This window comes from Schistocerca americana, chromosome 2, assembly GCF_021461395.2.
Source record: "Schistocerca americana isolate TAMUIC-IGC-003095 chromosome 2, iqSchAmer2.1, whole genome shotgun sequence".
Taxonomy (NCBI): Eukaryota; Metazoa; Arthropoda; class Insecta; order Orthoptera; family Acrididae; genus Schistocerca; species Schistocerca americana.
The window spans coordinates 1,002,280,769-1,002,297,996 of record NC_060120.1 but is presented as its reverse complement, the minus strand read 5'-3'; the positions used below and the strand labels follow the sequence as shown (position 1 = coordinate 1,002,297,996).

The window sequence follows — 17,228 nt, the reverse complement described above, 5'->3', positions numbered from 1 at the left end:
AACAGTCGTCCTCCCGAATGCAATTCCAGTGTGCTAACCACTGCGCCACTTCGCTCGGTTTATCGGCAAAATAGCCATGATAATTGTTCACAGGCTGAAGTGATATGGTTGAAATAGCGTACATCGCACATGTCTCAAACACTAGCATTCATTGCCAGTTCCTGCCGACGTGTGCTCTCATTATACGACAGTCCTTGGAGAATAGGATCACAGTAATGAAGGTGGGGGAGGGGTTTAGTTACTCTACGAGTTTCTTTTTAAGCTCGATAGAAAATATTTTTTTATATATTTCTGTAATGAAATAAGTGATGCTGAACTGTTTACATACGGCAGCCTACTAAAAAGAGCTTAGTCAGGATCCATTTTCTTTTTTAGTAAGTGTGAACTATCACGTGCCCAAACAGATAGTGAACAGAAAAACTAATTAGATATGTTTCGCGTTTATATTCTTGTTGGAACGTCGTTTGTTGTGAAGGACTGCTGCTTAATAAACTGTTGCCTGTAGGTTAAGTTGGGTTGAAAGATGACTTTGTTTATAAGTTGGCGAACTGGTATCAAGGGCTTGAATTAACCCGCCATAATCCGCCATGGAGATTCGAACCGGGTGTAGCTCACCTACCTGCTGCACTTTAAACCTCACCGAGATATCAACTGACGTAAAACAAACGCTTTTCTATGATATCTCCATCGCTTACTTCTAATCGTCTTTTCCCTACGAAGCAGCTCGAATTTTTAACGCCGAAATCGGTACCACCGTGATTACGCCAGCAATTTTGTAGTAAGGACATTTATAGTTTTACTCAAAAGTGCCTCCATCGCCAAGCGTAAATTTTGGATGCCAGAACTTTGCAAGCCTCTATGAGTAGCAAACTGGCCGGCCATCAAGAAGCACTCTGAATCCTGTCGACACGTAGGTAAGCAGAGCTCTCACATCTCTTACGGCTGCTACACTACCGTCTCAGCCCCGAGTCTGAGAGCTTTTGGGATATTTCTGGGCGCCGTATTTCGCGATGCGCTTAATCCACCGAGCTCCATAGCGGGCGTTACGGGGAAGCGCCGTCAGTCGCGGGTGTATATAGGGGGAGGGGGGTTGGGGAGGGGGAGGGCACTCGCGTCCACAGTCGCACGTGCGCGACGCCGTGCTGACCGACGAGGGACGAACGGCGCATGCGCCCTGGGACGCTGGTGGGCGCCTGGCGCAGCTGTCAGCCCCAGAAGGCGTCTGGACGCATCGCGACGCGGTCGTCCCCTGAGACGCTTCACCGCGCGCCGTGTGTCTGTGCGTGTGCTGCCGTCGTAACACTTTCGCTGTTCGAGATGCATCGCTCGAGGAAGGGCAAGGTCAGTCGCGTGCACTACCGTACTAATGTATCTTTTAGCATCTTTTTTCTCTGCATACTCGCATCCCGCATTACCTTACTTTCAGTTTTATACGCTGGCGTCTGGAAGAAATATCTGTTATTCCTAACCCAGTAAAGCGAGTGATTTTCTTTACTCGTTGCGTTAAAGTACTTTTTATTCTGCTCAGATTCTACAAAGAGCATAATTATTTGAGATGATCGACAGATTTCGTGGACTTACCAGTCATACGTTTGCATTAAATTTAAGTTAGTTCTGTTTTCTTCCCATGATTTGCTGTAAGTATTCCAATGTTATCCATCTTAAGGACTGGAGTTAGCAGTTGCGAAGATAATCGTTATAATTAATTTAGCATACAGCCACTAATGTTCGGAATGTAATCATTTCGGGAGTCAAGCTCCCACATCTGGTTGTCTGCATTAACCCTACATTGACTGATTGTTGGGGGTTGTCCGCCTGCTTAGCTGGGTGGTAACGTGCTCGCCTTTTATGCAAGCGGGCCCGGGTTCGATTCCCGGTCCGGTTGGAGATTTTCTCCGCTCGGGGACTGTGTGCTGTGTTATTTCATCCTCATCACCGGAGCGCAAGTCGCCCAATGTGGCGTCGAATGAAATAAGACTTTCATTTGGCGGCCAAACTTCCCCGAATAGGGGCCTCCCGGCCATCGATGCCATACGCTCATTTCCATTTTTTTTTTTTTTGACGGGGGTTATGGGACTAACTGCGAGGTCATCAGTCAACCATACATAACCTACTTAAACATGCACTTGTATGACTCTGGGTGCTTTTTAAGGGCATGTTTATCTAGGATTGACACGGACAGCTAGATAATAGGAGCTTGACTCCCGAAACAGTGTGGTATATGGACATTCTTGGAAAGCTGCGTCGTCGAGAAGCACAAAGTATAGATTTGTTGCTCTGCACCGTTCAGTTGTTATCTAGGGTTGACAATGTAATTATTTGTCCAAATCATGTCCCTAGTACTTCATAATCGTAGGTGTCTCAGCCACTCATCTGAACTTCAAGCCATAGAACGGCCTTAATGAAAAGGATGACTACGAGGTCCACGAAGTGTTGGAATAGGTCATAATTTTGTGTGTGTGTGTGTGTGTGTGTGTGTGTGTGTGTGTGTGTGGTGAATTTAGTATGTGTTTTGAATCCAGTTTCACGTTAATTACAAACTACAACTATCAAACGACACTATTGCCACAAGCCCAAATATGGAGTTTTCATGAATTAACATTAACTGTAAATAAAATCTCAAATATTAATTAATACTTCGTAACATAAGGTGGGTACGTTATTTTTTCAAAGGAAATGTAGGATGTTGAGCCTATGTTAAGAAACAGTATAGACGTATGAGACTGGTGGTTTGTCTATAAATTTGATTTTTGCAAACGTCTGTTTTTCTCAGAATTTATGTTTCTATGCTTCAACGACTTAGTTATAACGATGTTTGGGGTAATTTCAAAGATATTTCGCGTACGTTTGGTTTGTCTAGAAATAATGTAACGCTAGTTATTCTATCTCAAAAATTCTTCCTTAGAAGCTTTTATTATAATCTGGAAAAATAGAACCTACGATATTGAAAGTCGGTGATTTTCTGAGTCTTTATCTACACATTCAACCGTCAAAGCTTCATATTTTTCCCAACTGGATGACTTTGTGGAGACTTCTGTTGTAGATATCTGAATTTCGGATGTTCAGGAAATGGTCCACCTCGAGAAGTACTTCTCCCTCGTTCTGTAAATGCTTGCTGCGCAATGTTTTCTTCATCTGAGGAAAGAGGAAGATGTCATTGGGCACCATAAACACGTGGAGTGAGACAAAATTTTAATAGCTTAACGAAGCAGTCAGGCTGTGTCGTGGACAAAAAACACTCTCTTGCACAGAGTTCGCGAAGCTTAGTCTTGATAGCTCCTCGTAACGTCGTCAGGATATTTCGATAGTAGGCTCCTGTGACGGTTGCCTCTATGAGCATAATACTATTTCGCGTCGGTTGCTATACGCTGTTCCAGTGCCTGATTTCTAAAATTTTAAGTGCCAGAACGCAGCTCTTCAACCGTACAACACTCTCCCTCCCCTCCTGGCGCCAAAAAATCACAAGTTTTGATTTTTGAAACTTGTAATAAAATTTGCAGTGAGAAACTATTTTTTACGAAAGATTGTTCTGAAATTAAGGTTTTTAAAACATAATGTCTTATAATCAAAACAATAAAACTGCAAAAATTAATTTAAATAGCAGGTGCTGCCGTCTGTCACGTAGCAGTGTCACTGAGCTCTCTATTTGTGCTCGACAGATTGACATTGACACAAGTCGGTAGTTCACACGAACTATAACGTCATATTTTCGACTGCTGCCAGCCGCAACGCTCAAACAGTTGCACTGGAGCTGCTCGGCGAACGCATGTCCAGTATTAATTAAATAAGCATTTAACGATGAATGACGATGAAGATATTCCTGGCTCATAGGGGTCACGTACAAATCCGACTTCCCGAAGAGACAGGAAAAACGAAACACGGTGTGCTATGAGACACGCAGACGGATATTTAGTAGATAGATGCTCACCATATCATTCCCCGGTGCCGGGGCAGCGCAAAATTATGGTTACGTTTTACAGTTAGGTTAAGATTTAATATAGGCGAGCTATTTTAAATCTCCGGTGCCGACTTGTTCCGGCAAGTTCAAAAAAACTCCCTGGGAGGTGCCGCAACGCCGTTCCGGCGCGTTCCAGACGGAATTAAGCCGGGCGCTTCTTCGAGCACGATGGCGTCAACGTCTCTTCCGACTCCCGTTCCTTCGCAGAGAGATGATCCGTCGCTTCCTTCTTAGTCATTCACACTTGTTTGAGCGTACTGGAAGCGTGCGCGCCATATAATCCCTGCGTCATACGCTATGTAATGAAAAGTATCCGGACACCCCAAAAAACACACGTTTTTCATATTATGTGCATTGCGCTGCCACCTGCTGCCAGGTACTCCATATCAGCGACCTCCGTAGTCATTAGACATCGTGAGACAGCAAAATGGGGCGGTCCGCGGAACCCACGGACTTCGAACGTGGTCAGGTGATTGCGTGTCACTTTTGTCATGCGTCTGTCCGTGAGATTTCCACACTCCTAAACATCCCTCGATTCACTGTTTCCGATGTGATAGTAAAGTGGAAACATGAAGGGACACGAACATCACAAGAGCGTACAGGCCGACCTCGTCTGTTGACTGACAAAATAGCTCTGAGCACTATGGGACTTAACATCCATGGTCATCAGTCCCCTAGAACTTAGAACTACTTAAACATAACTAACCTAAGGACATCACACAACACCCAGTCATCACGAGGCAGAGAAAATCCCTGACCCCGCCGGGAATCGAACCCGGGAACGCGGGCGTGGGAAGCGAGAACGCTACCGCACGACCACGAGCTGCGGACGTTGACTGACAAAGATCGCCGCCTGTTAACGAGGGTCGTAATGTGTAATAGGCAGGCTTCTATCCAGACCATCACACAGAAATTCCAAACTGCATCAGGATCCACTGCAAGTCCTATGACAGTTAGGCGGGAGGTGAAAAAGCTCGTATTTTATGGTCGAGCGGCTTCTCATAAGCCACACATCATGCTGGTAAATGCCAAACGATGCCTCGCTTGGTGCAAGAATCGTAAACACTGGACGATTGAACAGTGGAGAAACATTGTGTGGAGTGACGAATCACGGTACACAATGTGGCGATCCGATGGCAGAGTGTGAGTATGCTGAATGCCCGGTGAACGTCATCTGCCAGCGTGTGTAGTGCCAACAGTAAAATTCGGAGGCGGTGGTGCTACGGTGTAGACGTGGTTTTCATGGAGGGGGCTTGCACCCCTTGTTGTTTTGAGTGGCACTGTCACAGCACAGGCCTATATCGATGTTTCAAGCATCTTCTTGGTTCCCACTATTGAAGAGCAATTCGGGGATGGCGATAGCATCTTTCAACAGGATCGAGCGCCTGTTCATAACGCACGGCACGGTGGTGGGGTGGTTACACGGCTATGACATCCCTGTAATGGACTGGCCTGCACAGAGTACTCACCTGAATCCTACAGAACACCTTTGGGATGTTTTGGAACGCCGATTTCGTGTCAGGCCTTACCGTCCGACATCGATACCTCTCCTCAGTGCAGCACTCAGTGAAGAATGGACTGCTATTCCCCAAGAAACCTTCCAGCACCTGATTGGATGTGTGCCTGCGAGAGTAGAAGCTGTCATCGAAGCTGAGGGTGGCCGAACACCATACTGAGTTCCAGCAGTACCGACGAAGGACGCCATGAACTTAAGTCATTTTCAGCAAAGTGCCCGGATACTTTTGATCACAGTGTAGCTCGCATCGTCCAAGACTGGCTTTGTGAGCACGAGGATGAATTTTCGCATATCTCCTGACCACCACAGTCACTGGGTCTCATTATTATTGAGCCTACATGGTCTACTTTGGAGAGAAGTGTGCGCGATCAGCATGCGCCATCATCGTTACATGAAATTAGCATTATTTTATAGTAAGAATGGTGTAAGATTCGCTTGAAAACTATACATCACTTGTATTCATCCGTTTCGAGACGACTCGACGCTGTTTTGTATACCAACAGATTTCCTGCACTGCATTGTGTATATGTAGTGTTTTTGGTGCTTCCACATTTTTGTCCATCGCCTGGATGCAGTGATAACAATAGTACTGAATATATTTCGCCGATAACCCTAAAACATTGAAGGGGTAAATGTGAAATTTCCACTAAACTTCCTAAAGTTTAGTACTCCACATTTTATTCAAAAAAAAAAAATGGTTCAAATGGCTCTGAGCACTATGGGACTCAACTGCTGTGGTCATAAGTCCCCTAGAACTTAGAACTACTTAAACCTAACTAACCTAAGGACATCACACACATCCATGCCCGGTCGTGCGGTTCCAGACTGTAGCGCCTTTAACCGCTCGGCCACACATTTTATTCAAAGGAAGTCATAATTTACAGGTTATGCATTAGTCAATTACCGTTATTAGGTCTCCAATGGTGTGTTTCGTACCAGACTAAGTACAAAATATCCTGTTTATACCCAACTGCAATCGTAAATTTTACGAGTGGTTCAAACGGCTCTGAGCACTATAGGACTTAACGTCTGAGATCATCAGTCCCCTAGAACTTAGAACTACTTAAACCTAACTAACCTAAGGACATCACACACATCCACGCCCGAGGCAGGATTCGAACCTGCGACCGTAGCGGTCGCGCGGTTCCAGACTGTAGCGCCTAGAACCTCTCGACCACTCCGGCCGGCAAATTTTACGAGTGTTCCAAGAGATGTACATTACTACGATATGGATAATACATTTCAGAGTTTCAGTCTGCAAATTCGCCTACATATCCGGCCAAATTCTTTCCGAGTGTATCTGATTCTTTTAGTTCACAATGTCCCACTTTCATTTTGCTTATATGGCCACTCCCTATGGTTCTTGGCATTTTAGGAGTCTGCTTTTGGAAGGTACCATCTCCAGCTTTCCCATTTTCATATGATTCGTCTCCGAAAAGATTAAACACCTAACAGCGTCTGTTTTTTTAATGTATAATTTTATGTGTATCAGATTAATTAGTACGCCTAAACAACGTACTGACCTGTACGCGGGGCACATTTTTCCGCTCTCTCAGCACTACTTAGATGACGTTTACGTACATGAGTACATTAGGAGCTGCACTTCCTACTACACGGGAGCGCCAAAGAAGCCAATAAAGGCATGCTAATTCAAATACAAAGATATGTAAACAGGCAAAATACGGCGATACAGTCGGCAACGCCTATGTAAGACAACAAGTGTCTATAAAATTTTTGAAAACATAGTCAGCGATCTTAAAATTTGTTAAAATTAAAATTTAAAACAGTCTTTATCGCAATTTTTTTTTATATTGGAGTGAGTGACCGGTTTAGACTCTTTCATAGAGTCATCTTCAGACTCCAGAACGGTGGATGGACACTGCCAGACGAGTTGCGTCTACCCTCGACGCTCGTGTAACTGCTGGCAGTGTCCATCCACCGTTCTGGAGTCTGAAGATGACTCTATGAAAGAGTCGAAACCGTCACTCACTCCAATAAAAAAAAGAATGCGATCAAGATTGTTTTAAATTTTAATTTCAACAAGTGTCTGGTGCAGTTGTTAGATTGGTTACTGCTACTACAATGGCAGGTTATCAAGATTTAAGTGAGTTTGAACGTGGTGTTATAGTCGGCGCACGCGCAATGGGACACAGCACCTCCGAGATAGCGATGAAGCAGGGATTTTCCCGTATGACCATTTCACGAGTGTATCGTGAATGTCAGGAATCCGGTAAAACATCAGATCTCCGACATCGCTACGGGCGGAGAAAGATCCTGCAACAAGGGGACCAACGATGACTGAAGAGAATCGTTCAACGTGACGGAAGTGCAACTTTTCCGCAAATTGCTGCAGATTTCAGTCTGTCAGCCTGCGAACCATTCAACGAAACATCATCGATATGGGCTTTCGGAGCCTAAGGCCCACTCGTGTACCCTTGATGATTGCACGACACAAAGCTTTACGCCTCGCCTCGGCGCGTCAACCTCGCATTGGACTGTTGATGACTGGAAACGCGTTGCGTGGTTGGACGAGTCTCGTTTTCAATCGTATCGCGCGAAGGAAGTGTACGGAGTCTGCCTCATGAATCCATGGACCCTACATGTCCACAGGGGACTGTTCCAGCTGGTGCAGGCTCTGTAATGGTGTGCGGCGTGTGCAGTTGGGGTGATATGCGACCCCCGATACAGCTAGATACGCCTGACAGCTGACACGTATGTAAGCGTTCTGTCTGATCACCTGCATCCATTCGTGTCCATTGTTCATTCTGACGGACTTGGGCAATTCCAGCAGGACAATGCGACACCCCACACGTCCAGAATTGCTACAGAGTGGCTTCGCGAACGCTCTTCTGAGTTTGGACACTTCTGCCAAAATGGAAAATATTGAAATAAACGATATCGGAATTGAAAAACAACTGCTATCACTTAGTAGCGGAAAAGCATCCGGACCAGACGAGATACCCTTAAGATTCTACAGTGATTATGCTAAAGAACTTGCCCCCTTTCTATCAGCAATTTATCGTAGATCGCTGGAAGAACGTAAAGTACCTAGCGACTGGAAGAAAGCGCAGGTCGTTCCCATTTTCAAGAAGGGTCATAAATCAGATGCGAATAATTATAGGCCTATTTCGCTTACGTCAATCTGTTGTAGAATAATGGAACATGTTTTGTGTTCTCGTATTATGACGTTCTTAGATAATACAAATCTTCATCATAACCAACATGGATTCCGCAAACAGAGATCATGTGAAACTCAGCTCGCCCTATTTGCCCAAGAAATTCACAGTGCCGTAGACACTGGCGAGCAGATTGATGCCGTATTCCTGGACTTCAGGAAGGCATTTGATACGGTTCCGCACTTACGTTTAGTGAAAAAAATACGAGCTTACGGAATATCGGACCAGGTTTGTGATTGGATTCAGGATTTCCTAGAAGAAAGAACACAACATGTCATTCTTAACGGTTCAAAATCTGCAGATGTAGAGGTAATTTCGGGAGTACCGCAGGGAAGCGTGATAGGACCTTTATTGTTTACAATATACATAAATGACTTAGTTGACAACATCGGTAGCTCCGTGAGGCTATTTGCAGATGACACGGTTGTCTACAAGAAAGTAGCAACATCAGAAGACTCGTACGTACTCCAGGAGGACCTGCAGAGGATTAATGCATGGTGCGACAGCTGGCAGCTTTCCCTAAACGTAGATAAATGTAATATAATGCGCATACATAGGGGCAGAAATCCATTCCAGTACGACTATGCCATAGGTGGTAAATCATTGGAAGCGGTAACGACCGTAAAATACTTAGGAGTTACTATCCGGAGCGATCTGAAGTGGAATGATCACATAAAACAAATAGTGGGAAAAGCAGGCGCCAGGTTGAGATTCATAGGAAGAATTCTAAGAAAATGTGACTCATCGACGAAAGAAGTAGCTTACAAAACGCTTGTTCGTCCGATTCTTGAGTATTGCTCATCAGTATGGGACCCTTACCAGGTTGGATTAATAGAAGAGATAGACATGATCCAGCGAAAAGCAGCGCGATTCGTCATGGGGACATTTAGTCAGCGCGAGAGCGTTACGGAGATGCTGAACAAGCTCCAGTGGCGGACACTTCAAGAAAGGCGTTACGCAATACGGAGAGGTTTATTATCGAAATTACGAGAGAGCACATTCCGGGAAGAGATGGGCAACATATTACTACCGCCCACATATATCTCGCGTAATGATCACAACGAAAAGATCCGAGAAATTAGAGCAAATACGGAGACTTACAAGCAGTCGTTCTTCCCACGCACAATTCGTGAATGGAACAGGGAAGGGGGGATCAGATAGTGGTACAATAAGTACCCTCCGCCACACACCGTAAGGTGGCTCGCGGAGTATAGATGTAGATGTAGATGTAGATGCTGGCCACCAAACTCTCCAGACATGAACATTATTGAGGATACCTGGGATGCCTTGCAACGTGCTGTTCAGTGGAGATCTCCACCCCCGCGTACTCTTACGGATTTATGGACAGCCCAACAGGATTCATGGTTTCAGTTCCCTCCAGCACTACTTCAGACATTAATCAAGTCCATGCCACGTCGTGTTGCGGCACTTTTGCCTGCTCACGGGGCTGTAAACGATATTAGGCAGGCGTGCCAGTTTCTTTGGCTTTTCACTGTAACTGACAAGGCAATTGCTGGCACTACAGTCCTTTTACGCCCAGGAAAGAGAGACATGAATACAGCAAACGCGCAAGTGGGTGTCTATCACGTACTGCACGGTAGAAGTTGTTAAACGTTGATCGACATTTTTCTTCGTCATTACGTTTCACTAGTACGTTTCCTAAAATTTATTCACAGCGTGTAAATACGTCGCTAGCGTTGTGAATTATGTTGCTTCATTTTTTTAATAAACCTAACAATACACACTACATCTTCATCGTACATTCTTTCGTTTAAATATTACGTTTGAAAAGTAAATCTCACTGGACAACTGTTTGAGTTTTTAGCTTAAGTTTTACTATCTTTACTTTATGTAGCAGCGCAGAAAACTCCCACTAACTGCACTTTTATCTACGTCAACAAATTGGTGTTTACTTCTTATTCTTTGGAGCAGACTAATCAATTCCCTCCTATGATTTATACATCATCGACTTTCTCAGGTTTTAATATTTTGCAAGTACGTTTGCACACATTCTTCCTCAATTTCGTCGCCGTTTTTCCCTCCACATTGTAACTCTAGTGACGTTTTTCGATTTCAAATTACTTGCAGTAATTTGATCTGGACGTTGTCATCTCTATTCAATTGACCACGTAGATTTCCGTTACAGCTAAGAGCATTTTTCGCTACTGCAATATAGCTGAACTCTGGTGTATATCGAAGAATCATTGTGTGTCTCAGTCTCATAAATAGTTTTTTGGTTCTTCATCCAAAACAGTTTACTTAGAAGTGACTTGAGTCATCACGGGGAACATGATATTTTTCAGAAAATTACAGTACATCCACAAAGAGTTTGTTTTCTAAAAATCTTAATGATGTAAAATCCCGACGTTCTTCCACGCGGAAAACGTGTGTTACTGCTTGGAACCGGACACTCGTGGCGTTCCTACGAGATATGACGAGATGCTAGGCTGTAAAGCGTGCGTTGCCTGGCGCGGCTCACTTTCTCATCTGAATTCGCTTGCTGACGCTTGTGTCACGTCCTCCGTGAGTTTTCCGTAAGCAAAGTTAGCAAACAACTACGTGCTTTAATAGCCCGCGGCCATTGCTGTGTACTCGACATTACAATACCGTAGCAAGTAGTCGATTACTATTTCTTACCAGCCAATGCCGTAGCGGCATTCTGTGCGCAATTTTTTACGTTCAAATGGTTCAAATGGCTCTAAGCACTATGGGACTTAACATCTGAGGTCATCAGTCCCCTAACTAACCCAAGGACATCACACACATCCATATCTGAGGTAGGATTCGAACCTGCGACCGAAGCAGCAGCGCGGTTCCGGACTGAAACCCCCTAGAACCGCTCGGCCACAGCGGCCGGACAATTTTTTACTTGGTGTAGTGTTCTGTTAACATCGATATTGTATCCGGAATGCTCTTCGTTCACGTTTCAAGCAGAGTTAACAGCTCGATAACGCCCTAATTGCTGTAGTTCTTTTTTGCATTCTGTCATGAAATACACTGAGGTGCCAAAAGCCATGAGACAGCGATATGCACATATACAGATGGCGGTAGTATCTCTTAGCAAGGTATGAAAGGGCAGTGCGTTGGCTGAGCTGTCATTTGTACGCAGGTGATTCATGTGAAATGTTTCCGATGGGATTACGACCGCACGTTGGGAATTAACAGACTGTGAACGCGGAATGGTAGTTGGAGCTAGAGGCATGGGACATTCCATTTCGGAAGTCATTAGGGAATTGAATATTCCGAGATTCAGTGTGCCGAGAATACCAAATTTTAGGCACTACCTCTCACATCGGACAACGCAGCGATGTTTGCGTAGAGTTCAGTGTTAACAGACAAGCAGACCGCAGAAACTAATGTGGGGCGTACGACGAAAGTATCCGTTAGCAAAGTGCGGTGAAATGTAGCGTTAACGGTCTATGGCATCAGACAATCGACACGAGTGCCTTTGCTATCAGCACACATTGCCTGCAGCGCCTCTCCTGGGCGCGTGACTATACCGGTTGGACCCTAGAAGACTGGAAAAGAGTAGACTGGTCACATGAGTCCCGACTTCGGTTGGTAAGAGCTGATGGGAGGGTTCGGCTGTGGCACAGACCCCACAAAGCCATGGGCCCAAGTTGTCAACAACGCTCTGTGCAAGCTGGTGGTGCCGCGCGGGATTAGCCGAGCGGTCTGGGGCGCTGCAGTCATGGACTGTGCGGCTGGTCCCGGCAGAGGTTCGAGTCCTCCCACGGGCATGGGTGTGTGTGTCTGTCCTAAGGGTAATTTAGGTTAAGTAGTGTGTGAGCTTAGTCACTGATGACCTTAGCAGTTCCCATAAGATTTCACACACACACACACACACACACACACACACACAAACGGACTGGATGCTATGGTCCGTCTTAATCCATCATTGACTGGAAATGGTTCCACTTGCAGCTATTCATGCAGCTATTGTTCATAAAAAAGAATGATGGACTTTTTTATGATGATGCTCCAAGACACCGAGCCACAACTGTTCGCAAATGGTTTGCACAACATTCTGGACAATCAGAGAATAATTTGGCCACCTAGATCGCCTGACATGGGACATAATCGAGAGGTCATTTCGAACATAAAAATCCTATACCGGCAATACTTTCACAATTATGGGCCGCTATAGAGGCAGCATGGCTCAATATTTCTCCAGCAGACATCCAAAGACTTGCTCAGTCCATGACAAGTCGAGATGCTGCACGACGCCGGCCAAAACGAGGTCCGACACAAATTTGGCCGAATCCCGTGATTTTTGTCACCTGATTGTAATGAAGGTAACCGAAAGTCGGAAGGTCCTGAAAACTCGTCGAGAATGTCTGTCATGATAAGGGGGAGGACAACATTGTGACAGAACAAAATTGAAATATGTAGCATTCGTACACTCATGCTCATAAATTAAGGATAATTGCAGAACGTGCTGCCACACAACGTGGCACTACACAAAACTGGCGCTAATAGCACAGGGACATAGGGAACACACACGACACAGATCTGTAAGTCCACGGTATTGGTGATAAGTAGAGAAAACGTGCGGAAACATGTGCTACAAAACGCCACTGTTTCCTGTGAATGTACCCCGAATATGGAATATGATCACCATGTACACGTACACAGGCCGCACAAAGGGTTGGCATACTCTGGATCAGGTGATCGAGCAGCTGCTGGGGTGTAGCTTCCCATTCCTGCACCAGTGTCTGTCGGAGCTCCTGCAGTGTCGTAGGGGTTTGAAGACGTGCAGCGATACGTCGACCGAGAGCATCCCAGATGTGCTCGATGGGTATTAGGTCTGGAGAAGAGGCAGGCCACTCCATTCGCCTGATATCTTCTGTTTCAAGCTACTCCTCCACGATGGAGGAGCCGTGCGTTATCATCCATCAGGAGGAAGGTGCAAAATGACGTCCCGATGCACCTGACTTGTTACAGTTCCTCTGTCAAAGACATGCAGAGGTGTACGTGCACCAATCATAATCCCACCCCAAAACATCAAACGACGACCTCCATACAGGTCCCTTTCAAAGACATTAAGGGGTTGATATCTGATTCCTGGTTCACGCCAGATGAAAAATGTTCAGACTCTACCTGGACTCTTCTGTGAACATAACCTGGGACCACTGTTCCAATGGCCACGTACTGTGTTCTTGATACCAGGCTTTACGGGCTCTCCTGTGACCAGGGGTCAGTGGAATGCACCTTGCCAGATGTCCGCGCTAATGAACGATGTGTGTTCAGTTGTCTGTAGACGGTGTCTGGAGACAACTGTTCCAGTGGCTGCGGTAAGGTCGCGAGAAAGGCTACCTGCAGTACTCCCTGGCCATCTGCGGGCGCTGATGGTGCGATATCGGTCTTCTTGTGGTGTTGTACATTGTGGTCGTTCCGTAGTGTAGCGACTGGAGACGTTTCCTGTCTGCTGGAATCGTTGCCGTAATCTTGAGATCACACTTTGTGGCACATGGTGCGCCCATACTACGACCTGGTGTTTTTGACCAGCCTCCAGTCGCCCTAGTATTCTACCCCTCATAACGTTATCGATATGTGTTCTTTGAACCATTTTCAACACACAGCCACCATTAGCACGTCTGAAAACGTCTGCACACTTACTCGCTGCACCGTACTCTGACATGCACCAACACACCTCTGCGTATGTGGACTGCTGCCAGCGCCACAGTGCGACGACCGCAGGTCAAATGCACCACATGGCCATACCCCGATGTGATTTAAATCCTCAAACCGCCCACCGGAGCGTTGTTTCACCATGTATCCGCATTATCCTTAATTTATGAGCATGAGTGTAGTACTTCGAAGTGAGACTGCTTGGTATGCATACCAAAATCCTTATAGGCAAAGGCTTTCGCTACAGTTGTGGCTGCGTATTGTATGCCTTCGGCGCACAATATTTAAGTATTAGCTGAGCGGTATATTACATGTAGCTGCATCGACAGTGATAGATTAAAGGGTGGTAGCAATCAATGGGACATGAGAAGGGAGCTGAACGCCACCTGTAGCACCACTTCACGATGGAGGCGGAATGACCGGCAGGAAGGAAACATTCACCGGTATTACGGCCTAAGTTGACCACCTACTACAACCCAGCGGGAGAACTGTTATGTCGTCCTCAAAAACACAAGCGACGTGGTATCTGTCCTGGCTAGAGACATCTCAGCGGCTTCTAGGACACGTGTCTCCTGTTGCAGTGGGTATCGTTTTCTTCTAGACGATTCTACATTTGCTCAGCAATCTGGCAGAGGCATTGCCCTCTCACAAAGGCGCCAGTTAAATCGGCTAATGTGTCGTCTCGGCCATATTAGCTACAAATTGGTGTCCTCTTGAACGATGGGTCTCGAATTAAGCCTGAAGAGTGATTAACGCCCTCCGTTTATCCGTGTGTCACAACTATTCTAATATTCCACAAAGTTGCCGACATGGCGTTGGCAGTATCTGCATGTGGAACAGCTTCATTTCTGGAGCTTGTCGGACTCTACATACACTGACTAAAAAAGTGAAGCACCCATATCAGGAGGACGAAATGGAATTAAACTTCACTGGTGGGGATGGTGAAACGTCCCTTTGAAAAATTATGAATGACTGTGCTGGTAAACTATGCTTAGCAAAACTCAACGTACTCAAACAGTTTTCTCTTTACTTATCCTGATCACTAAACTGACACACAATATTTTAGCGCAACGCAATCTGACTTCCAAAAATCCCTACAAAAGAATGGTCCTGACTATAAATAACCTATAACTTTCATCAATCACTTACTTCAGAAAAATCTTCGTTACTCGAACTACTGCAATACAGCGAGCGCCACTACTGCCAGCTAAATAAAAGATTCAAACTACTGAAGGCACGAACTACTGATCGGCATAGTTAGCAGATGAAAGATTTTGATAGAGAACAAACAATGTATTTATCTTAACAATGTTCAAAAGTCATCATATACATATCTGTCAATTCATGACATGCATCTCTACAATTTTCCTTTTTCTTGCGGACACACGTCCAGATCGTTCGCTTATAGTAACTTCTCAAAACTTTGGTATCTCTCTCTCTACTATCACCACTGCTGGCGGCTCACATCCAACTGCCCAACACTGCAATAGCGAATATTCCAACAATGCCAACCAGCCACAGACTGCACACAGCACAGTCAGTGATTTTCATACAGAGCACTACGTGGCGTTACCAACATAAAAACCTAAACAGTCTACTTGAAATGGTATCTGAAATTATTTCAGCGATTAAAGAATCAAGTCAGATTTACAAGGAACTTTTCGTTATGATCCCATAAGTCAGCACGATATTACACTCCCTCTGGCCTGGGTGCATGTACTGATTCGGTTCGAATGGTCTCATAAAGCCCTTATATCCTCACCTGAGGAGAGCCGGCCCACAACTGTTGTAAATGGTATTTTTTTATCCTGTATGCTCGCACTGGGTCGGATTAAACATGCTAGCTGGTCCCACAGTTTTTCTATCAGGGAGAAATATGAGGATCTTGCTGAACATGCTGGCCACGGGAGTTTCTCGACCCCACTCAAACTGTTTGTAGAGACATGTGCCACGTTTGGAAGAGCGTTGTACTGTTCAGAAATGGGACATGATACTGTCACGTAAGAGGTAACACATGAGGCTGCAGGATGTTCGTGAAGTAGCGCTACGCCATGTCAGTTTGCTCAGCCACTGCCAGCCTTGACCCGAAGCATACCAGATGGTTCCCCACACCATGACACTGGGAGAAACAGCGCTGTGTTCCTCCAAAACACTGGAAGAATGTGACCTCTCACCAGGTCAGCGCCATACTCGCTGACGTTGATCGTCCGGGGTCGTGCAGAACAGTTATTCGTGGCTGAACACAGTGCGAGGCCATTCATAAGCAGTCTGTGCTTCCTGATCGTGGCACCACTCGAAATGCTGTCGTTTCCTCGTCGTGGTGCAATGGCAGCCTACGTATAGGACGCTAATTCCCCAGTACGGCTGTTGCTAGCCTCTGACCAGTGGTGTGGAATGACGTAGTATTTTGCAGGTAGTGCTGTACTTGTTCTCTGATGGCAGCCGTAGATGTGAAAGAGTTACGATGTGCTTGGTGCACAATACCGTGAACCACCTCCGTGGCGATCAGATGTGGTCGACCGGAACTTTGACGATGAGCAGCATACGGCGACGCTATTCCGCTCATTTCAGCTGTAAGCACTATAATATATCAAACTTTTTAAAATAATATGACAGAGTGATACAATTACGGTATTTTAATTGTTATAACGGGTGATCAAAAAGTCAGTATAAATTTGAAAACTGAATAAATCACGGAATAATGTAGATAGAGAGGTACAAATTGACACATGCTTCGAATGAAATGGGGTTTTATTAGAGCCAAAAATATACAAACGTTCAAAAAAAAGTCCGACAGATGGAGCTTCATCTGATCAGAATAGCAATAATTAGCATAACAAAGTAAGACAAAGCAAAGATGATGTTCTTTACAGGAAACGCTCAATATGTCCACCATAGCTGTAGTCGAGGAATAGTGCTGTGAACGCACTGTAAAGCGTGTCCGGAG

The 17,228-nt window shown here is 45.4% G+C and overlaps 1 protein-coding gene across 1 annotated transcript in view; it reads left to right on the top strand.

Annotated features, from left to right (window-relative positions):
• Positions 1 to 1,228: 1,228 nt before the first annotated feature.
• LOC124596303 (SET domain-containing protein SmydA-8-like) overlaps positions 1,229 to 17,228 on the top strand; it is a 293,663-nt gene continuing 277,663 nt past the window's right edge. Inside the window, exon 1 of the mRNA XM_047135407.1 lies at positions 1,229 to 1,341. Coding sequence (XP_046991363.1) covers positions 1,318 to 1,341 — 24 coding nt within the window. The 5' untranslated portion in view covers positions 1,229 to 1,317. The remainder of the gene's footprint in view (positions 1,342 to 17,228) is intronic.